At 44.8% G+C, this 23551-nt stretch overlaps 1 protein-coding gene across 6 annotated transcripts in view; it reads left to right on the top strand.

The window, feature by feature from the left end:
* Positions 1–23551, top strand: part of poe (E3 ubiquitin-protein ligase-like protein poe) — a 248224-nt gene that overhangs the window by 161396 nt on the left and 63277 nt on the right. For all 6 annotated transcript variants that reach the window (XM_077649151.1, XM_077649150.1, XM_077649149.1 and 3 more), the window contains 8 exons: positions 5765–6055; positions 8557–8850; positions 9233–9466; positions 11046–11426; positions 12626–13102; positions 13292–14146; positions 15434–15664; positions 18471–18715. In XM_077649151.1, the coding sequence (XP_077505277.1) occupies positions 5765–6055; positions 8557–8850; positions 9233–9466; positions 11046–11426; positions 12626–13102; positions 13292–14146; positions 15434–15664; positions 18471–18715 (3008 nt within the window). The remainder of the gene's footprint in view (positions 1–5764; positions 6056–8556; positions 8851–9232; positions 9467–11045; positions 11427–12625; positions 13103–13291; positions 14147–15433; positions 15665–18470; positions 18716–23551) is intronic.

The raw sequence follows: 23551 nt of genomic DNA, 5'->3' as shown, positions 1-23551 counted from the left end.
CTGCTGGGCAAGAGAAATGTACAAAATCGGTTCAAAGGTTATGTCCTCCCTAAAGACATAAAACTGTCCTTAGGTAATGCAGTGCAGTGGGATTGCTTATCGTGAAGGCCCCTAATTTATGCAGTAGACAGTTTTAAATTCTGCAAATTCAGAACAATCTGAAATATTTTTTGTGTAGACATCTAGTTTTTATTAACATGCCTCATATTCTCAAAATGCACCTTAAAGGGGCAGTGAGGAGAACTCTATCAAATTTTTTTTGTTAGCAAAATTTGATAGTTTGGCATTTCATGGCTTTTTTGCCGCTTGTCCGGGAGTGAAAGGTGCATTTATTTCAAAGAAATTTGGATTCGAAGTTGAAAAAGTTTTTCCCGCCGCTCCGATTCAAACTCTGGAACTCTTATGACGTCACGGCGCACTCTTATGACGTCATAGGACGGAATGACGGAAAACGGGACCTAAACGCAAACTCCGTGATTTCTGGCAGCTAGCGGGGCAGTCTAGCAGCAGCCGAAATGAAAGCTACCGCCGCTGCACGTTGAAGGCATCTATCGGGGGTCGCTACCATCGCTTCGTTTTGCGTTTGCACCGCGTCTTGCCAGCGTTATGATGAATCCCATTCCCGAACCCACCAATGAAGTTCTCGCAAAAACTGCGGCCTGCATTTCAGCGACCTCAGCCCCACAGAGCGTGCGATGCTTTTGAGGGAGCATGGCTAGGTTAGGCGCCGGCGAGTCGTTTCCCCCTTCCGCCGTGAGCAGCTGTTGCAAATTAACTATCTTAACCCCAGTGCGGGGAGTCGCGAAGGGCCAGGACAAGGTCGGCGCGTCGCGCCCATCGGAGGCTGACCGGGGCATTGGGGCCAACAGATTGTGATTCCTTGAACGGCGCGGTTGCACGGTGCAGCAGGCGGCGTCGAGGTCTCCCACGGTTGCAAGGGCCAAGTTATTTATTTATTTTTTTTTTTGCCATAAAAAACGGATGGGTGCTCAAGGGCGCTCGCATTTAAAGTTGGCGGCTTGAAGGTAAAGCCGACGCGCGATGCTTCAACAGCTTCCACGCGTTTCCGGAGGTACGGGGTCCACTGGATCAGGCTCTCTCGCCCACTTACATGTACCTTCAGATGTGTACTGTGAATGAATTAAAATAGCTAAAAACTCGAAAAGAACAGCTCCGCCTAACTGCCGAAGCTATTGAATGACGTCAAAACGCGCACCTCGCCCCGGAGCCGAATCGGTCTGGCCGATCCGGCGGCGGCTGGCGCACTCGGCGCGAAATAGAGGCATGCTCCAAGTCTGCGCCAGTGCGGTCAGAGTGCACCGAAGCCGCCGAACGCGTCGACGGTCAAGCGCAGTTGGAAGGGTCTCGCTTTGGCCGACGTGACGTCGCCATGCAGCGCTCGCGCGCGCACGTACGCCGGTGTATAAACGCGCCTTAACAGAGCGTGCGCTTAACCGCTAACCAACGTACTTCGGTGGCGGCATCTATGGGAGGCATTGAAATCCCCTGTCCACTCACTGAATAAAAAAAAAATCCTGTGCCAAGGCTCGGAATCGAACCAGGGCCTATAGAGTTTGAGGCGGAGACGCTACCACTCCGCCACGACGACTCAAGGTATAACCATCAATAAAGGCGCATCTAGCGAATGCACTCTTTCGATGCAGAAATCTCTGCGTTTTCGCTACGTATATATCCTGGCTTAACAGAGCTAGGCCATCAGCAATTTTTCTTAACTGCCTTGTACCTTGTCTCCCGTCCCTAATAAACGATTTCCGTTAAGTAGTTTGAAGTTGACTGGTACAGGTGGGAATGTTTCGCTGGGCAAGCGTGCGAAGACACAAGTGCTCTTTATACTGCGAACTATCTTGTATGATCACCGACCATCGTGTCATCATAGTTTTTCATCGACCATGGCGATCATCTGACCAGCCTTAACAGGCTCCTTTAAAGGTTAACTAGCACTTGAAGCGGCACTTGGAGTTCCTCTGCTGTTCGGCGCTTGTAAATCGGGGCGGGTCAAAAACAAAACCATGGGGCACGCAAACCTCATAGACTCGAAGCACCATAACAAACCGAAACTCTCCTGGCCGCCTGTGGCACTGCCAAGCATCGGTTTTCTTTGCTTCCAACATTCAGGTTGTCTTTCGTCTGCCTTCCTTGTGTGATAAAAGTGCACTATCGGCTTTAAAACAAAATCAACTTCAATATTGAACCCCGCAGCCTTCCTTTGTCAGCCTCGGAGATTCGCGGTGTCCAAGTAGGAAGGAAAATTCCTCCAGGGTGGCGTCTCTTGTCCTATGATGTCATCACGCTTGTACTTGCGAGATTGGCCTGTGGCGGCGATATCTGTATTTTGGTTCTTGCTTTTTTCTACCTTACAAGAGCTTTGTTTTCAGTAAAAGTGACGTGTTTGTGATCAGGAGCTGTTATTCTATCGATACAAGCCAACTTCAATTTCTCCTCAGTGTTCTTTCAAAATCGAAGGTGGCTGTTTGAATTCAGCGCTTGGTAGCACTTGGTATTCTCTTCACCGGGCTCTGGGGCTCTTTTAAGAGGCACCTTACGTACGGTAGTTGTTGACTAGGCAGTGAGCCATGAAACTTTGGGTGAGAATTCGTTGAGTCAAGCATGTCCCGGGAGGAGTAGCAGACAGTGCACTGTAGGCCACACCATTTGTGCTTAGCATGCTTCATACTAGTCCATTGCCATGGGGAGCGGGCCTCTTACAATGGTATTCGACCAATATCGTGCTGAATTGTTAATATAGAGCTCACTGTGTGGCTAGTAGTGTCAAGAAAAATACACTGGGAGTGTTTCATACATTTGTGCATGAAAAATAATGTGGTCTTAGCCCTGGAGGTTTTCTTCTATATATTAGGCTTGGAACTGCATACAGTTTATATTAGGACACCTGTGACGAGAGAATACTTCAGAGAAGTAAACAACTGCATTGTGGCGCCTGCTTGCTTTAAGTGTGTGTGGAGAGAGGGGGAATTCCCTCTCGTTCTGTACCTGCTGATAACCGTCTCAGAAAAACTGTCGCCAGTCTGTTGATCATGCACAATGGTTGTGAGAGGTCCTCTGTCTGACTTCACTGCTGGTGCTAGGTCATACTGTGGTGCTATTGTGCCTAACTTGACAGTGCAACATGCGTCACGTGCGCTGCTACCTCTCCTGTTTGATCTCATGCTAGATAGAGCTGTCTGAGTTATTGGCATTGTGCACTTTAAACAAGGAAATGATTACTTGTTCGTAACCATCCAAGACTAGCCATAAAGCTGCATTTTTGTGGGCATGCTACTCAGTAATTACTCCCTTGTTTAAGTTCTACATCATCTTCAGGGTATTTGCCTAAGCACATTGCACTGTTCCTGTACTTTGCACATTGAAAGTTTAGGTTACGCAGAACTGTTAGTGGCAGGCAACAAGGCCTGCTTCCTTGCCTTTTTAATCCTTTCACTTCCAAAGACGGCGATTTGCCGTCCTCTCTTTAAAATATTCGCTTTAATTACACATTAACTAATAGTACCACTTGCTTGGCTGCTAATTCTAGGATAGTACAGTGTAATCCACTTATAACAATACCAGATACAAAGATATATGATTTATAACGACCGAATTCTCTAGATTTATCAATTCTCTCATTGCCTGTATGGAAAAATAAACCATGTATAAAATTATTGGCGAAATAACAGATGCTATGATAGGGTTCTGGTCGCATAGAAGGTGTTTACCACCAAAATTTGCCTAAGTTTGATAAAATAATTTAAAGTGAATGTTCTGAAGCCTCCGCGTACGGACCGGTGTGGTGAAATCCGCGAGGGGCATTGTGTAACGGCCTTCGGAACCAAGCCCAATCATGGTCGCAATCCCTGGAGGGGGCAGGAAAGAGCTTGCTTGACCACCGCCACACAACGTTTTCTCACACAAGTTTCCACCATCTTTGCCCGTTTGTGCGTTCCTGAACTGGGTAAAATCAGCAGCAACTAAGCACAAGGAGATATCTTTGAAACCCCTTAAACTTTTGTCGTTGAGATACTGTATTTTTCCAGATAACGATTTGAGTCTCCTGTTTTCTTGATATTGTTATAAGAAGATTGCACTGTAGTTCACATCCCGAATAACACTAGTTACTCACTAGTTTCGAAAATATATTGCAGGAAAAAAATTCTTTTCTCGCTGCTTCTTTTGAAAACCACCATGGCGTTATGCAAAGATAGAAGTTTCAGGGGTGCAGAAATTCATGCACTGCTTTTTAGCAGCAAAGGGGGATGTGGACTGCAAATGCAAATACCCTAATCTTGTAGGTGATATTGAAAGCAGTGAGTGTGACTTGATCCGCAAAATGAGGGTTTTTACTCTGACTGTGAACCTGGCACTTCAGACGTAGCTTGAGCCACAGCTTGGAAATCCAAAAGCATGCAAGGAAAAATCGTCAGTGTGATGTATTTGGCTGTTTACACCAACTACATAATCTACCAAAAGTGGCTGAAAAAGAATATGCTACACCGAAAAGAAAATTTCGTCTCGTCGAAAAGATCGTTCATGTGGCCGTGTTGACCTAATACAAGAGCATAGGAAACCAGCTGTAGCGGCATACCAAATGCTTCTAGAGGCTTGTCAATGAAACCATGTTGATCGCAAAGCACCTCCGAATGACTGCATTACAGAAAGCATAACGCATGTTTTAGTGTACGAAAGCCAAGGGAAAAATGGCGATAGCTGTGAGGAGTGTGACGAATTTCACTTTGCACTCACACACCTGACTGCTTCAAGATTTTTCACAAACGAGAAAAATTTTGCTTTATTTAGAATTGCGATTGGCCTGAGAGTGAGTGCAATTAAAATTTCTCGTATGCGACCTTTTCAGCGCGAGTTATTGCTAATTCTTTCCACCAACCCAGGTCATGGTGTGCGTTGCAGATGTACTGTGGAAGTGAATGGGTGAAGGGGAGATGCGGCAAACTGTTTTCATTATCTATGCATGAAATATAGCCATATTTGGCACAGATATGTAACATATCGTACAAATTTCAGAATTGCAATTTATTTTAAGCTAGCAGTTATAGTTGAGTCAGTCAGCACCCTCTTAAAGTCATCCCTGGGGCATTAGTAACGAAGGAGAAAGTGCACAAGTTTTTTTTATGTCAGCATGTTCACAAAGCCCTGTTCTATGCGATAAGGCTACTTGGGAGACAAGACACAAATGTACAAAACAGTGCATACCTTGCCTTGCACTTGTGGTATGCGTTGTTTTGTCCATTTGTGTCTTGTTTTAAGTAGCAGTCACATTTCAAGCTAAAACAGCTAGGGCTCTAAAACTGCCTACTGTTCTTTTCTTCTTGCCCGTGTTTGTCAGTTTTTACAAAATAACCTACTTCCATTAGGACTCCTTAACAACTGTAGGCTTCTGCTTGCAAAATGTGACTGCAAACTGGCCTATAGCAGGCCCACCAGTTCAGTGGGGAATGATCTTCACTCTCCCATGTCCTGGGGGAAGGTGGTGCTGAAAATTGTCAAATAGCAATGCCACAGTGTGGATGTGCGGTTGTTTCAACCATAAGCACAGCTGCCCCCCCCCCCCCCCCCCCCCCCTTTATTTTTGTGTATAGAATTGAGGAACATTATGCTGATGGTACCATAGTTTGTGGAATTTCGGTGCCTCTTATGAATGGAAATACGAACACAGTCATGTTTGTATGTATGGCACACATCTTGCTGTAAGTGAATTTATTCCTGCTTATTTTTCTCTTTGGCCTTGTAGCAAGGTGGCAGCGGGGCCGGCTCAGAGAGCGGTGGCAGCGGTGCTGACTCGATGACGGGAGAGCCCAACGTCAGTGGGCGCAGCAGTGCCTATGGGGACAATGCACTGCCTGAGGGAGGTCTTGCGCGCTCAGAGACAAGCTCAGTGGGACTTCCACCCACACTGCCTCAGGAGGACCCTGACACGGCTTGGGGGCTGCATGCGCTACGTTGTGCCTTGCTTGACCGGCTGCTGCGCTTCCTGCCCCAGCTGCGTTCTGTTGGTGGTGTCCGAGCCATACCCTTCATGCAGGTCAGCAGCGTTGTGTGGTCTTTATGCTAGTTTATGCTGCATCAAAAAATGTTACTGCGTCATGGTTGGATGCAGCCACTCCAGAAATTTTACACCAGTGGCTGCGTGAAGGGCTTTCTTTGGACGCTACAGCATCTTTTTTCAGCCGTTACCAGCTTAGTATGTTGTAACAATAAACTTATTAACCTGTTGACTAGTAAGAGTGCATGCAGATTGTAAATAAATACAGTAGAGCTTCATTAATTATTTGACATTAAGATATGTTTAACTACAAGAAATAAGCAGAATAATAGGAAGAGGCTGTTGGAAAATAGTATTTATTAATGAATTCTAAACCTTTGGGAACTTGTACTTTTGTTACTGATTCTAAATATTCTATTTACTGTATTAACTCCTGTAAGAGCTGCATTTTTTATTTTCGCATGTGAATTTTGAAGGTGCGGCCTAGTCAGGAAGTAAAAAAAGATCGCATTTTTCTCAATTGTCTAGTCCAAAACTGGGTGTGGCCCATACACAGGTAAGGCTCTTATGCAAGATCATATGGTAATGTCATGTAAAACAAGTATTTGCACACTTGTGTATTATGCAGGTTTTTTTTTGTAAAGGTATGCAAATAATAAAATTTTCAAATATGGTTATGAAGAAAAAGTGCTTTAGAATATTGAATTGAATATCTGTTTAGCATTAAAAAATTTTCAGATAAATATAAGTAGGCAAATCTTGGTTATCCTTTTTTTTTTCTTTTTTCAAGATAGTGTATGGCTTTTGCGACTGAAATAAACAAACCTAGACTGACTCGGCATCATACAAAAAGGAAACGTGATATGCAGAGAAATGTGTACTGTTCGATTAGACAGCATAAGAGAGTGTAACCTATAATGTGGTCATGCAAAGTGAGTGACAGAATGAAATCTATAAAGATACACGACTAACAAATTAAAGAATTAAAGTATCATGGTGACTAGTAAAACCTCATCAATTCAGACTTTAAGGGGCCCAAAGAAATGCCCAAACTATACGATTGTAGAGTTTCGAGTTGCCCCCCCCCCCCCCCCCCCACCCCCCCTTTACCTCCGAAAAAAAAAAATCTGAAAATTCTGAAATGCTATGTAACCTTGAGGAGGCACACGGTGAAAAGCTAGTGACGATTGTACAGTTTCGGCGTGCCAGACAAAACAACACTGAGGTAAGCGAGGGGAACGCACATTGGTGTCGGAACAGTGCGACTGCTTCTAAAAAGAAATCACCAGCGACATCCCAGTCAGTGTCTGAAAGCAGCTTGCAGCTGGATTTTCGGTGACTGTTGGCTCCTATCATGTTTGTTCTCATTATATGCGATATGTGGGAAAGCCCACTTGTGAAATTTCGCACGAGGTACAAGTCTATCAGCATACAATTGTTACTGGTCCATGCGATTGACAGAAAAGAAAGCGAAAAAGGCTCCTTTGCACTTTTTTCTGGCACTTTAAACTCAATTTTCAAGTAATTTGCCTAGATATTGTGGTTCTGCCATGGTAGGATTTATGAAAGTGTGTTATTTGATCACTGGCAAATATTTGGAACAATTCTTGAATATCAAGTTCTCAAATCTAATATGAACTGAATAACAAATATATTTGATTTGTATTCTAAATCTTTAATATTCTCACACCTCTAGTTTTCTGCTAAGAGCTAGGCTTGCTAACTTGCTAAAATGCATGCCATTTGTTTCTTTCGACATCGAGAAATGCAGTTAGGTTATGATTATCATCCTGCCTTTCATAGCAGTTAAGTTTTAGGCTTCTGAAGTGGCAAAAAGGGATACTCAGTAGGGAATTTTCAGTGCAATATTAATATTTTCAGCAGGAATGGGTGTGTCTGCTTTGTTGGAAACTGCTTTGTAGCATTTATGGAGGTGCACTTATGTGCCCACTCAATGGCTTACTCTGGACTGATTCCTGAGAGGCTCTTTACATGCATCTTGGAACCGCCACTTAATTCTGGGCTTACCCAAATAAGGTGTTGTTAAAAACATGTGAAAGTCTGACTTATCCTCTAGTTTGCATGTAGGAAGCCACTGTACACAGCTAGGTAAAATGTGTGCCTTTAGGGCAGCTTTTAGCCATCTCAGATGTTATTGTTGCAGAGTCCATTTTAAATGCGGGTGAAATGCAAGTAGGTGAGTAAAGTGCACATGGTTCAACTCAAGCAGCACCTCATTCAGCACTCTAGCTAATTAGAGCAAAGGGACAGTGCTGCCTTCCACATCTCTTAATGATATGCAAGCTGGTGTTAAAATTTGGTTGTGCACCAGAAATGTTTAGCTGCAGTTCATCGTATTATTATTATTATCATTATTATTATTATGTCGTTGTTTACAAGGCAGTGCAGATTTTTGTCCATACATCATGCTTTGATCATTCTTACCTTGCTTAGAGTGCTGTTGTGGGAACTATGCCTCTAGGCTCTAGTGTCATTTTGGTATTACGTTTATACCATGTGCTCATATATGATTCTTGCAGGTTGTTCTTATGCTAAGCTCAGACTTGGACAGTGAGGATGAGAGAGACCGTGCCACCCTTGACAACTTGCTGAGCTGCTTGATTGGTGAACTGGATCGAAATGTGGCCCGTGTTGTGGAAAGGAGCCCATCCTCTGAAGAGCAGCTCATTGTGATGCGTCTGCTCAGCATCATGATGTCACGTATCAAAAGCTCTGCAAAGGTGTCTGGCCCCAGTGATTCAGCTTGCCAGAACTGCAGCACTTCAGCTGCGGTGGCCCTGCATGCCAGCGGCATTGTGGACCACTGCCTTCAGGTGGGCTTTGCCTCATACATAATTAAAGTATGATTAAGCTGCACTCTATTCTGGCTGTTATATTTCTGTGCTTTGAACCATTCGAACTGCTTACTGAAGATTTGACAGGGATGAATGTTCACATATTTCAGGTATGTCTTTTGAGTTGTAACAGATTTACTAGATGCAGTCAAATTCATCTCAAAGGAAATTTTACTGTAAGGTAGAGCATGCTTATGCTGCAGCAGTGCTGTTGGATTGTGAACGAATATGAGAATAAGAGGCACTTATGATTCTTCTGTCAGACAGAACATTTTCTTGTGTGAGAGGATGTATTCATCCACTGTGCTGTGCCGGCTATCTTTGCTTGATTGTGCTGAAAGCACTTGTGATGCACATGCAGGTCCTGGGTACTCTGCTGGAGCACTGGAAGTCGGTGCAGAACACCGATTCTGATACACCTGGAGGCAGTGCCAGCAGCACCACTGGACCTCCGCTGCTGAAACCTCACCCTGCATCCCCTCCCCCTGACATGTCTCCTTTCTTTTTGCGCCAGTATGTCAAAGGACATGCCAACGACGTGTTCGAGGCCTACCCTCAGTTGCTGACAGAAATGGCACTGCGCCTGCCATATCAGGTGATGCATATGCTAAGGATGACGGCTCATATAAGCTTCATGGTTTATTTGTGGTCCTGACAAAAGGTGAAACAATACACAAGCATGGGTCACAGACAAGGGTTGTCATCTATTTTGTCTGTGTCCTGTGTTTGTGCTTTTTCACTTTTTTTTTTTATGCCATGTGCTTGTGGTACCTTTCCACCATAGCTTTGGGAGTATATCTAATTAACATGCTGTATTTACTCGTGTAGTGAACCCACTCCCATAGCGAACCCTCCCCCACTTCTGTTAACATTTTTTTTTACCCTCGCATAAAGAAACAGCAACACTGGGCCGGTATTTTAGCATGTTTGCTTTATTTCATCGCATTTGGCCAGTGCCAATAGCTATCACAAAATACAGCAGACACCTTTTGAAGCGAGCGATGCTAAACACTGACGGCACGAACACTGGGGCGCAACTTGTTGACCGTGTGCGCTTGTGTTGATCATGAATGGTCAGGTGGGTGTGACTGACACTTATATGAAATTTTTTCACTCTTGCAAAAAAAACTTTTTTTTTTCTTTTCCATAATAGACCCTTGCCCTAAATTGATGTCAGCTTTTCTGGAAAAAAGTGGGTTTATTATGCAAGTGACTACGGTACATCATTTTGGCAGTTGTGAACGGCAACTTTGCAAATTGCTGCCACCAAACTTGTAAGAAATACTTGTTCACTTTGCTATGAACTGTAGTGTTGAGAAAATGCTGTAATGTTGAGAAACTGCTGTAATATGTTATGCAAGTTGAGGACGAACATGGAGAAAAATAAGTTAGAGCTACCATCACCGTGCCACTGCTGTTTCATGCTGCCCAGTCCTGTGCCCGTTCACCCTGTCTCTTCTCCACTCCACTCATCCAGTGCCTTCTCTTTCTCAGTGGCTTGTGCCACCATCTTTCCAAGTTCATAGCCACCCTGTCCTTTGCCCTTGCATGCCCTATGGCCCCAAGGTAGTTGATGAGTTGGCTTCTCCTAGCAGCTTGCAAGTGGTGGTGAAGGTCACTGTAGTTATCTTGAGGAGCAGCAGAGGGAAGAAAAAAAAATCTCAATGTTTGCACCTTGGTTTCAGATAAAATGCTAGATGCGTTCTGAAGCTGATGAGCTGAGGGAAAAAAAGACTGCCTTGATATTTGTATAAATGTACATATAGAAAATGTGAGCAAATGAAACATGCATATTTCTTCATTTTTCATTTTTACGTGCCATTTTTATGCCTAAATCACTGATTCCAGCTTCTCGTGTATCATTGCAGTGACTTATGCAATGCACAGCCTATTGGGAAGAAAATCAGTGGCACTGATTAGAGCATAGTCTTTTTCTTTTTTTTTTCAACTTCATGACTTTGAGTACCACACCAAGCAGCAAAAATTCTTGTATCAAATTTGCACACAGGGTTGAAATTTTACTACTAGCACGCCCATACTGGAGGCCATTGATCTTGGACAGCTTGAAATCCAAAAGGCATCTTCTTGGCTCCAGTTTTGTCATTCATTTTTATACTCATGTACTCCACCTGTGCAAGATTCCTCATGCTTTGCATCACTGTCCTTGTGTACAGGTGAAGAAAGTCTGGTCTGTGGTGCCTTCTGGGTGCGTGGCACCTACCTTCGGCTCCACCTGGTACTCATACTTGTGCGAGTACATGATGGTCCAGCAGACACCCTTCATTCGACGCCAGGTGCGAAAGCTGCTTCTGTTCTTGTGCGGCTCCAAAGAAAAGTACCGGCAGCTACGTGACCTTCATGCCCTGGAATCGCACCTTGCGGGTGCTCGCACTGTGTGCACTTCACCACCAATGGGTGCAACCCCACTTCCCTATGATGCCCTCATCCTGATTGTGGAGCACCTTAAGGCCTGTGCCGAGGTGGCCACTTCACGCACGGCCAACTGGCAGCGCTACTGCCAGCATGACAACACTGTCCTGCCCTTCCTTTTTCAGGTATGGCAGAATGGACCAACCTTTGTTTGTAATGTTGCACAAAGTTTCTCTTAAACAGCAGAAGTATGCTAAAATAAACCATAGCCTGTTAGTGACTGCACGTCATTGGTATCGTTGGTTTGCCATGTTAAGGCATGCTTTTATAAGCAGTATCAACGGGTTTTTCGCCTGTGAAAATTTTGTGTGCCGGTTTTTGTTCAAAGATTTTTGTGTGCCAGTTTTTGTCCTTGGCGGGTGCACTGAAGGGGGTAAATACATCGGAGCAGCCACAGTACTCTAGGGCGTCTGCCATCTGTGGCCATGTGGTCCATATCTACCTTGAGAGTTGGTGCACTCAAGGGACGAGGAAATAGGTGTAGCATAATAGTCATGCGTACCAGATTTTGACAAGCATAGTACACTAATAAAAAGATGGTTTCGAAGAAAGGAAAGGCACAGTCTCCCTCTTGGTGGACATCTCAACCTTGTCATGAGGGTAGGGATTGAGGGATTGCAACAAGAGGGAAAGAGGTGCTGTAGTAGAGGGCCCCAGATTAGCAACTTGCTTTGTTTAGACCACGTGCTCTGTATTTCTTGCTAACTGTGGACTTGGTGCTAGCTAGCCAACAGATGTGCTGTGGGAAGCTGCACACTTGTATTTACTGATGCAAAAGCATTATATGTATGTCCCATTTGCACAACAGCCGCCGTCCGTTGCCGTTCATGCCACAAAATTCCTCAGTGACATGGCCATGCTTTCACATGACATCAGCAGTAGACCGTAACATACTGAAGTCCACAACAAAGAAAAATAAATAAAATTTCTTCGAAAGGTGCGGGGAATTGAACTAAGGACCTTCAGAGCATGCAACCCATAGGCCACAAAACTGTATTACTTCTTGGCGAATAAAGGTGAACCTAGTGTATGGGTTTCCTTACGGCTCTATGCTAATGGATAGGTGTGTCATTAGAAAGGAAGGAATCTTTAATGAACCTCACAACAGAACTCACATAGAGATGGTGCTTTCACATTCAAAGCACAGAGCAGTCTTAAGTTCCTTTCCGTAATTTTATTTGCATGGAAATGAATGCCATCCTTTTGTGCTGATCCTTTTTCACATGATCCTTCTTCATGTTCATTGGATCCTTCTTTATATGTGGACCATTTGTGTTGATTTTTATAGCTACTCTGCTCACATTTGTAAAACACTGCTGCCCAGGTGAGCTTCCTGTTGGATGAAGGAGTGGCCTCCATCATCCTCCAGCTGCTTCAGTGTGCTCTGTGTGGAACAGCTTTATTGCAACAGCCAGCTCAGCCCCAGCAGGGTGCAAGTAAGCTACACGCCACCAGTGGTTCACCTTTCAAGCAGCCACATCGCCGTGAGCGGGACACATCTGAGGAGCCTGATGAAGTCGAGGGCTCGGATGAGGCCCAGTGTGCAGCTCTGGCACAACAGGTGCACAATTCTGTCGAGCGTTCCTTGTTGGGGCAGTTTGTGCGGTCATTCTTGCTTGAGTGCAACTCAACTGCAGTGAGATGGCAGGCCCACTCCCTGATTCACCAGCTGCACCGGCACTCCCAACCATCACATCGGGAAGCCTTGCTGACACTTATGTGGGAGCTTTGGCCACATCTTCCTTCATATGGACGGAAGGCTGCTCAGTTTGTAGACCTCCTGGGCTACTTCACGCTCAAGGTGAGCACCGTAGTTGACATTTCACTTGGTGAGTTGATGTACTTCATGTGCCTGGTGCTCATGGTAGGCTCCAGTGTATGGTTGCTGTTTCAGTAGCATGAAAAGTGTCAGTTTTTGTTGTGTGATTTGGGAATTGGTGTGTGATTGTTTACTTTTATGGGTCCTCTCACCCACTGTAAATGTTCACAGGCTCCACAGCCTCAGTGGGAATTCACTGAAAAGGCATTGGCTGTGCTTCATGACCAGAACCAGCTGCTCAGCAACCATCCCAACTCGAGCCTGTACAACTCCATCCGGGGCCTGGTGGAAATGGATGGCTACTACCTGGAAAGTGAGCCCTGCCTTGTCTGCAACAATCCTGAAGTAGCCTATGCCAACATCAAGCTGTCTGCCATCAAGGTGGACTCTCGCTTCACTACTTCCACCCAGATTGTCAAGTTGGTTGGTTCACACACTGTGTCACGCATTGTGCTGCGCATTGGTGACCTCAAGCGAAGCAAGATGGTGCGAGCCATCAATATCTACTACAACAACCGGTCAGTGCAGTCAGTTGTGGAGCTCAAAAACAGACCAGCTATGTGGCATCGTGCCAAACGCTGCTCCTTGGCTGCAGGCCAGACTGAACTCAAGATGGACTTCCCACTGCCTATTGTGGCATGTAACCTGATGATCGAGTATGCTGACTTCTATGAGAATGTGCAGGCATCATCAGAGACCCTACAATGTCCACGCTGCAGTGCCTCAGTGCCAGCCACCCCTGGTGTGTGTGCTAACTGTGGAGAGAACGTGTTTCAGTGCCACAAGTGCCGTGCCATCAACTATGATGAGAAGGACCCATTCCTGTGCAACTCGTGCGGTTTCTGCAAATACGCTAAGTTTGACTACACCCTGACAGCAAAGCCCTGCTGTGCTGTTGACCCCATTGAAGGTGAGGAGGACCGCAAGAAGGCTGTGGCCTCCATTAACTCATTACTCGAGAAGGCCGACAAGGTGTACCGACAGCTCATGGCACACAAGCCAGCCTTGGAGCTGCTGCTTCTCAAGGTCAGTAGTAGCCTGGGCAGTAAGGGGTGTTAGCAAGAGCAGCACAAAGTTCATTTCACCTGTGGATGCAAGTTACTGTCCTAATTACTTGCAAGAGGCTCTTATCTCCAAACGCACCAAGCTGCAGATGCACTTGAGTTTCAGAAAATTATTTCAAAGCTTGCCAACTTCACAAGTTTTTCTTTATTTATTTAAAGAAAGCTTTTGAAGTGCTGTAATTAAACTGAAGGACACATTATTTAATACTAATATTGTTGCTGCTAGTTGTTGCTTGTCATTGCATTGTTTTATCAGGATATACCATTCGGTTGATGAGAGGCATGGCTGATATATACAACCGTTATGGAAATTAGTCTAGTGTACACTGCGTAGTATTGTTGTATTAAATGTGGTACAAATTCACCAGGTGACTTGCATAGCTGCTGAGCTTTATTTCCCTCCATTATGACACACCTCGTGTGTTGGCATAAGTTAATGGTTCCAATAATGATCTGAATTGGAATATTTAAAGCTATATAGTATATAGCTATACCAGTGGGAAAATGATCTATGATTGGTTGTTCAACAACCAGCTTTTTGCATGAACCTCATCTTTCATCAATATTTGCCACCTCGAACAGTGTGTGTCATTTATCCAAGCTTTTCTAGCTTTCTGAAGATACTTGACATCCCGAGCTTTATTTTTGGTTGTTTACTGATTGCCAAATTTGCATAAGAACTTGTCTACTTTGTGCGTCGTGCATAGGAATGAAAATGAAATTTGTGCTCTGAGGGGGCAGTGAGAGCCCCATTTCTGCTGGAGGAGACTATGCCTGGAAGGTACGAAGTACTCAGTATTAGGTGACTAAATAGCAGAACTCAGCATCTAGTGAAGTTGGAGCATTGACTGAGGTCTTAAATCCTTTGTATGGGTGCCGCTACACATGGGAACGCCATGCTCTCTTTCAAAACAAATTTCTTGACAACCGTTTTTTATACAAATTTTAAAAACATGGCACTGTGCGTGGTTGGGATAGTTGCATGTTAACAGTGAGCAGCTAGTAGGTGTAAGGAATTTCAATAATTGCTTGTTTTCTGTCCTTTTCCTCGAGCCTTTTCTTTTTTCTTTTTTTTCTTCTTAAAATCAGTTTAGCTTAAAGGCAAAATTTTTGGTTCAAGGCTTTGCAACTGTTTCGAGATATCGTATATTATGAGGATCCCAGTGTATTTATGTGCAGCTTTCAAGTAAGGCACTTCATTTTTAAGAGGCTCACATTCATGAGTCTTGTGCAATTGTGGCACGCGCAGGTTCAAGAGCAAAGCCTAGTAGATCGGGCCCTGGAAGAGGAAGCAGCGGCTGCGGCAATCACTGCGACTGGTGCAGCCACCACAGGTGCAACTTCAGCCACGCCAGCCAACACTGCATCTGCATCAGGAGCCACATGCAGTATGGTGAATCGCTCCATACAGCAGCTGGCCCAGAAGTACTGCTCCGAGTGCAAGGCCTCCTTTGATGAACTTAGCAAGATAGTTCAGAAGGTGAGTTGAAGTATTTTACAAATCTTGATGGCCCAATGTTATAAAGTATAAAATTCCACACTTTTGAGTTTGGTCTTGAACACATCAGTGGCACAAAAGGTTTCTTTAGTGCGTAAGCATTACTTGCCTCATGGATGGCATGACCACGAGATGTGTACACGAGGTAACGACGATAAGAACAATACTAAGTAATGATTACCAGGTAATTAACAGGCTATAATTATTTAAATAAAGCAGGTAATAACTAAATAAAATAACAGATAATTAATAAAAGATAGTGACAGTAATAGGTAGTGATAGTAGTACAGTCAAGCCCACATATAACGGCCCCACTTAAGACGAACTTCCGCTTATAATTAGCGAGACCTATGCGACCATCAAAATATACATTATTTCAGTGGCACAAAATCACACGTATAACGAACATCATTAAGCCCTGCTGATCGGTTACAGCAAACAAACGGCGTAAACCCGGTGCCGCGATGCGAGATAACCTGACTCCGACCCCTTTGTGCTTCCGGCGCATGGCATGTTTCCTTGAGCCTCATCCCAGGCAAACTGCCCACCCCGTTTCATAGCACTCTGAAGCGAGCTACCCTTTCTGCGCCGACGTGCCTTCCCCGCCCCTCCTCGCAACTCCGCTCCCCTTTCCTCACTCTCTTGCAAATCCGCGCGGAGGCCACGCTCCGTGAAGCAGGCTTTCCGTGGGAGCCAAGAGGTTGTTGCACTGATGCTCACGGACGCCCCTCATTGGTCTCTCCGCTGGCACTGTTCATCTGTATCTTTAGCTTGATTGGCTTGATTGCCACCTGTGCATGTTGCATGTCTACCCCGTCGTGCGCTTTTGTCAATCTTGTTGTTTATCATGTTGCGGTGCGGCCGTTTCGTTGGCTTCATTCAAATCGCGGGCCCTGGTTGTAATTCGGTATGGCGGACAGGAACACCGTGCCCATTTGCCATTGTAATCAGCGGTAGAGGTGATAAAAGCGGCCAGGGCGAAGGTGACAGCCACTTGCGTGCGGAACTGCTTCGGCAAGGCCGGCTTCGTCGACACGGTGTCTCATGCCGAGCCTGATGCTTCGGAAGATGACCAGCCCGGCGGCGATTTATGGCAGCACGTTGTCGACTCCGACATGGGGGGTCATGACATTGGTTGTAATGATTTTATTTCTGTCGATGACAACGCCGGTACCGCGGAACCGTGCATGGACGAGGGCATCATTTCTGAAGTGCGGGACGAGAGGGACGCGGAGGAATCGGATGAGGATGAAACTTCGGAGCCAGCACCCATAAGCGCGCCCCTAGCAATGTGCTACATAGAGAGCCTCAGACAACTTGTCTCTGCCAAGGGCCTCGGCGATAGCACGCTTCTGCTTTAAATAAACTGGAAACCTCCCTCATCGGATCTGTGCTGAAAAAACAGATGTCTATCATGGACTTTTTCGCAAAGAAAAAATTTTTGTGTTTTGACACGCAACATTCTTAAAAGCTGTCCTCCACTTACTGCGAACTTCGGGATATAACGAACGGATGCCGCGTGACTCTCATGTTCGTTATAAGCGGGCTCGACTGTACACACTTTACCACACGCAAACACACGCCGTAGAATGCTCCTCACAGCTAAACCAGTGAATTGTTAGGGCTCAAATTTCCCACAGAAATGGCATTTGGCTGGCAGGCTTGTTTTATACCACATTTCTTTGGGGTTCGCATAGTCTGTGGGGATGATGAAATGAAACAGGCCGCTCTCTCAGCAATTGCACCGGTGGCACCATCTCGTTGGTCAACCGTGGAGATTAGGCGAAGGACAGGGGTCTTTTGCGGGAGGTTTGAAGACCCTTCAGTTACTACTTTATCAATGATCACAAGAAGTTTAGTTTGGCCAACACTGCGCTCAGCTTGAAGACTTTCGTGGTACAGCATTGTCAAACCTCCCGTAAAACACTCCTCCACTTATTTTACCGAATCTCCACGGTCGACAAACAAGATGGCGCTACCGGTGCAATCGCTGAGAAAGCACCCGAAGTGCCAACCAAATGCCATTTCTGTAAAAAATTTCAGCTCAAACAGTTTTTTGGTTTAGCTGTGAGGTGCATTCTACGGCGAGCGTTTAATAACGGAACATGGTGTTGTTAGTGGCAGTAATAGCTATTGGTATTAATAGTTAGTGATAGTGACGTCATCAACCAGTCAAGTGATGGGACCCAACTAGTCATGTGATAGGAACGAACATGTCTAAGCAAGTTGTCGATGAGTTGATGATGTCACAAAAGACAAACAAAACACGTATAGACAAGCAGTTGCATCGCTCCCTGTCAGTTCATTCATGGGTGCCGACCCAATTTTTTTTCCCTATAAAGTTTTTCCTCAAGTGAAACTTCTCAAACATTTTGGATTTCATAATGCACCTATTATAAATAAAATTAAATGAAAGATGTGGAAATTATTTTAATTCATTATTCGCGTAATTTGAGCACTTTTTTATAAATTTGTTTCAAAAAGAGTGCACAATTTGCACGGAGGTTTCGCTAACATGTCCTAAAAGCAGTACAAAAGTCAATAACGCGCAATATCTATCGTATATTGCCTCCTATATGGCAGCACTCCCGTAAACTCCCACCCCTCACTGGCCAAAGAAAGTGTTAACTGCCTGCCTTCCGCCCAGTGTGTGTATTCTGGTAGTCTGGCGCAGCAGTGAGCATAAATGCAAGTAAGTTTTTTTTTTTAAAGCTGGGTGATATATTAGAGGTGCGGAAATTATGCGAGTAAATACAGTTACGTTGCAGCTAGGCTTCCTTCTTTGCAGATTTTGGCTTCACGAAAGGAGCTAGTTGAATACGAACACAAGCAGAAGGACAGCAGGAAAGCTCAAGCAGCAACCCCTACTGTGGCAGCAGTACGGCCAGGGCGAGGTGAACTACCATCACCAGGCAACTTCAGTGCACCAGCAGGCAACAAGCAGTCATCTGGAAGATGCTATGGCTGCGCCAGTGCCGCTGTAGATCACTGCATCACTCTCCTTCGAGCATTGGCTACCAACGTGCCTTACAGGTAAATTTTATTTTAATACAGTAGATGTTCTTCAGAACAAAAGCACTGGGACCTTGCAGATCTTTTCAGCATAATATAAATGTCGAAAATTTTCAGGTTGTGAAAGAGCATGCAACGTACCTGCCAGCTTTCCAGAATTTTCTTGAGAGTTCTTCGAATTTCAACTTAGCATTCTTATTGTACTGACACAACATTATATTTCCAAAAAATTCTTCCTGACATTATTTGGAGATACAGTAAGAGCTCGTTAATGGGTCATTCCACGTGAAACATCCCAGACCGCAAAAGCAACCGCCGCAGATTCTTTTGAAAAAAAGAAAAAAATGGGCTAGTTGGTGATTTTTTTCTCGAAAAAATTTTTTGTTCACTTACCAGACTCTGTCGGGACTCCTGTACCGAATCCGCTTACCACATATGCGGACATTACAGCATATCTGTGCCTCAATAGGCAGATGTTCCCAGAGCCCGCCAAGGGCCTGGATAGAACTGAGAACGGCACCTCAGATGGTTGCAAACGGGGTCACTGAAACATAATGCCGCGAATCTTTGCAGTGTTTGTTCATTCTTCAAATCTGCTGCCACACCACTTTATCGCTTTGTTTGCGACACAAGATGCAACTAAATTTATCTCGATTGATCGCAGCCAGGCAGAGCTGGTTCTACGTTGTTCCGGAATGTTCTAGTAACTTTGCACGCTTTATCTCGAAAGTTCGCTATCAGCTTTAAATTGAGTGCGGCCGACAGCGGTGGGCATTCTGTTCGACGACCGCCGAGCACGCTTGTTGCTACGCCGCCGCCGAGTGATTGAGTCCATTGTGGGTGCAAGTTAGCCCCAAATAAGGTTTTGTTTCGACGCCATCTTCGCTGTCGTTCTGCTTCTCAGATAGCAGTCACCACTTCGTGACAATATAGACCCGACTTTTCTGGGGTTCTGCAAATTCTGTGACACGTGGGCAGACGTATACCATACAATATGGGCCTGCCAGAAGATCCAGGGATAGACAGAATAAATCAGCCAATGAGAGAGGGCTGGGAGGTGACCTTGTCCAGCTGCTTGGACCTGGAGTCTCGGAGGGCTCTGGTTCAAAGAGCGCAGGCAGCGGCTACCGCCAATGGTGTCCCGGAATGAGGACCACCACACAGGCAAGGGAGCGGTGAAAACCTCCACTCTCCTCTAAAACCCACCCCAGTGCGTCCATTAAAGTTTTACTACCACCATCACTTGAGCAATCTTTGAAGAGTCCACGATAAAGCAAAAGTTGATTGGAGTTAAAAAATTTAAGATCAAATATGAAACATTAAAATTTTTGAATATTTCACTTGTGTTGATCTTTCTTGTGGCTTCTTTATTGAAGCCTATCAAAAATTGTTTTTTTGTTTAGTAAAAAATGTAAAAAAAATTTTTTCAGAACAAAAAATATTAAAAATAAGGCATTTTTAAGAAATTTTTTAGATAAATGTTATCAACTTTTCAGCCACATTAATTTTTTTGTTTACACTTGTTGCTGTAACTTATGCTAAAAATAAAATAAAATTGTTAAAGGCAGTACTTTTAAAGAAAATTACTCACCAAATTTCGCAGAAAGTGACTTTCGTTAAATTCAGAACTAAATTAAGGATCAAGGCCATCCAGATGAAAATACATGAGATGGCTCATAATACACACCAGCTTCATTGCTTGCAATCTAGAAATTTTAATTTCAGTAAGTTTTGTGTGAGAACGATAGTACAGTAAACGACTGATTTTTCAAACTCTCTTGGGACTGTGAAAACCACCTAAAAATCAGGAAGTCCAGAAAATCAAATTTCACTGAAAAAATCACGACTTATTATCAATATGCCGGAGGAAGCGGTCAGTTGTATTGCACACATTCTAAAGCTCCTCATGACTAAATTTTGCCATGTGACATGTGCACAGACGACAGGCGGCGGCTGCTTTCACGAGCTTGGCCTGGCTGTGCTGCCCTCGGCATGTCGCCGATGAACGCACGGGTTGGCACAAAGTCTAAACGGGAAAGCGAATACGTCACTGCAGGAACTGCACTGCGCCCGCAGTATAATAGGCCAGGAATGAGAACACGATGATGGCGAAACAATAAGAACCGAGAAACAGCCGAAGCAAGCACTCCATCGGCGTTGGCCTTCGTCATTAGGCCTAGCAACTAGAGCCAAAATCGGCATCGTGTGCGGCGATATCACTCTGCGGTGGCTTGCATATAATGAGAGGCGTCTTGCCTGTCATCAAAACGCCAGTTGTTTACGGTTTTGCGATAGAAAAGTCAGGGTTTCGTGCGTTTTGCCGTGAGTACGCTGACCTCACTGAAATGCACCACCATTTCCTCCCGCGCTCGCCGTCTCCGTGAAGCCATACGCCTTCACACGCTTTGCTGCTGCCTCTTTCCCTATTCAGGACGAAAGACTCGGCACAGATGAGTTCGGCGAACTCTGACTACTGTTCAAGTTCGTGCGGCGGAACACATTCAAGAACAGTACGAATTCGAAACCACGCGGGTGCAATGTGCCGACTCGTGCAGAATTTTAGTATAGCGAGTTAATAGGCTCCCTTTAAGCTTGAATTTTGTTTTCTTTGATCAAGTTTTCGATTTCTCCTGCAGTTTGAATTAATGGGGTCCCACTGTACGCATTATATGGCGGCTTGGGTACTGGCGGCGAGTGCAAACGAGGTCCGAAAAATCGAGCAGTCAGTTTCGATGCGCCCGAAATTTTAGGGGCTCTTATACATTGGCTCTATGGGCAATGCCGCGGTGCTATCTGGCACATAAATACTTATTTTCGCGTGATTTATCAGAGATAGAATAAATATTAGCAGAGAAGCCAGCTTTCATGAATTCTGCGACCCAAAGTCTCGTTTAATTTATTTGGAAGCTATCAGCACGTGTGACAGCGTCTCGTAGCTGTTTGGCCAAGTGTCATAGAATGTATACTGTGATTCAGGCAAATACCAAGAGCAGAAATACTACGGTCAGCCCTCCTGTATACAAAATGTGTTTAATGGGAACAATAGCAAGCTCAGCGCATGGAAGCCAGAAGCTTACTGACTGATCGAAAACACGCGCTTTGCCCTGACAACCTTCAGTCTGCAGCTGGCCGATCTGGTTACCGCTTGCGCTTCACTGTGCCATTGAGTCAAATCAATAAATCTACATTCTGATGCATAAATTTATCATAGATGGTAGCGCACATGAAAGACTGCAACAAACGACACGCCAGCACAGAAATCTGCTTATAAGTTTTCAGTTCCCAGTCGAGAGCCGCCTGCCACCACTAGGTTCGGGTGGCGCGCATAAGCATTTTTCAGAATTGTGGGCCAAACTGGCTTTGCAGTGTGAAGTCTACACAGGGGGTGAATACGTTTCCCTCACTTAACCACTGCTGACCGTCCAAACCGCCAACCCACCACGTGATCACACGCGCGGACCATGGTGGGCCCTGCTCTGTGGGAACAAAAGAACAACTGCGGTTGACACGACAAAGCATTTATTGCTGCTACAACAATAACTGGCAGGTAGCAACAAAATATGCTAAGTAATTGAGGTCATCCTGCCCAACAGCAAGGTTGCGAGCGAGTATTCACCCACTCTAGAGCAGGGGAGAATCTCCGAACCCGTACAGGACGAGCTCATGGGAAACGTTGCCGTGAGGCATCACCTCGCTGGCGGAGAGCCGAGTACTGCGCCCAAATGTCCGCACGCGATGAGTTCCCGAAGCTAAAGAGAGTGAGCTATCTCTGGCGCTAGTGCCAGAGCAAGGGGACAGAGCAGGGAGAGTTCCCACAGCAGTAAGCCAGCTTTATGCTTAATTGCATTGTAACGTAGATGCATATAGTCACCTTAATTTTATTTCAAATTTTTATTTGTCGTGAGCGCTTTGAAATGCGAAAGCCTGCTTTATTATCCCAATTTGACCATTTCATATTTTTGTAGATTATCATTTGAAAGAAAAGTGTTCATTATGTGGGTAAATGCAGTATCTATGCTTACCATTCAAACCCCCTGGCCTGTGAAAAATCAACTGCACGTCTGCATGCCACTTATCAACCAGAGGCAGCACACAGAAGGTAATATGCATGTGGCACTGATATCTAATGCAGATCTCAGACGCCTGCCACTTGTTATGCTTTTGTAAGGTGCGTGCAAAGGCACAGGGGCTCACCCACTTGTAGTCTTTGGGCTTTGTTTGCAGCACTGCCCCAATGACTTTTTTTTTTAGTTTTGGTCATGCTTTAAGAGGGCAGTGCACATATTCCAAGTATGGTCGCTTAGTCACTGTGGTTTGCACTCACTGCAGAGGTTTCCCAGCAAATTAAAAGCATATGCATATAAGCAATGGAAAACCAACCAGATGGTCTCACATTCAATTCAGTTCAATTCATTTGCCATCATGGTACAAATGATGGCGGGGGCCTGGAGTAAAAGTTGTCGTTTGACAGCTTGAAAAGGCCACGGGTCCCCACTTGGGCAGCAATGCAGTAGCCTGGCACATGGACATAAATGCAAAGTACATCGCATGTACATCTCAACAGCTGAACTCTTTCCCAGCCATAGGAAACTAACAATTATTTTGTAGGTTTCTGTAGTTTTGTTTTTCTGTAATAACTATTGCATTTAAAATTTTATGTAATATACGAAATAAAGACTAAATAAATGTGCTTTTTGGCTTTTTGGGCATATGAGTGTGAATAAGGAATTGCGCGTTGCAACAGATATTTTATTTACCAAAAACAAGATTTTAGGACAATATCGAACAAAATGTGTAAAGAGGCGCTTGTATCTAAAAAGAAAGAAATGTTAAGAATTTTGTGAAATATGCAAAATG

This window comes from Amblyomma americanum, chromosome 1 (assembly GCF_052857255.1).
Source record: "Amblyomma americanum isolate KBUSLIRL-KWMA chromosome 1, ASM5285725v1, whole genome shotgun sequence".
NCBI classification, from domain to species: Eukaryota; Metazoa; Arthropoda; class Arachnida; order Ixodida; family Ixodidae; genus Amblyomma; species Amblyomma americanum.
The sequence above is the reverse complement of the archived record's forward strand: the minus strand, read 5'-3'. Positions and strand labels throughout refer to the sequence as shown.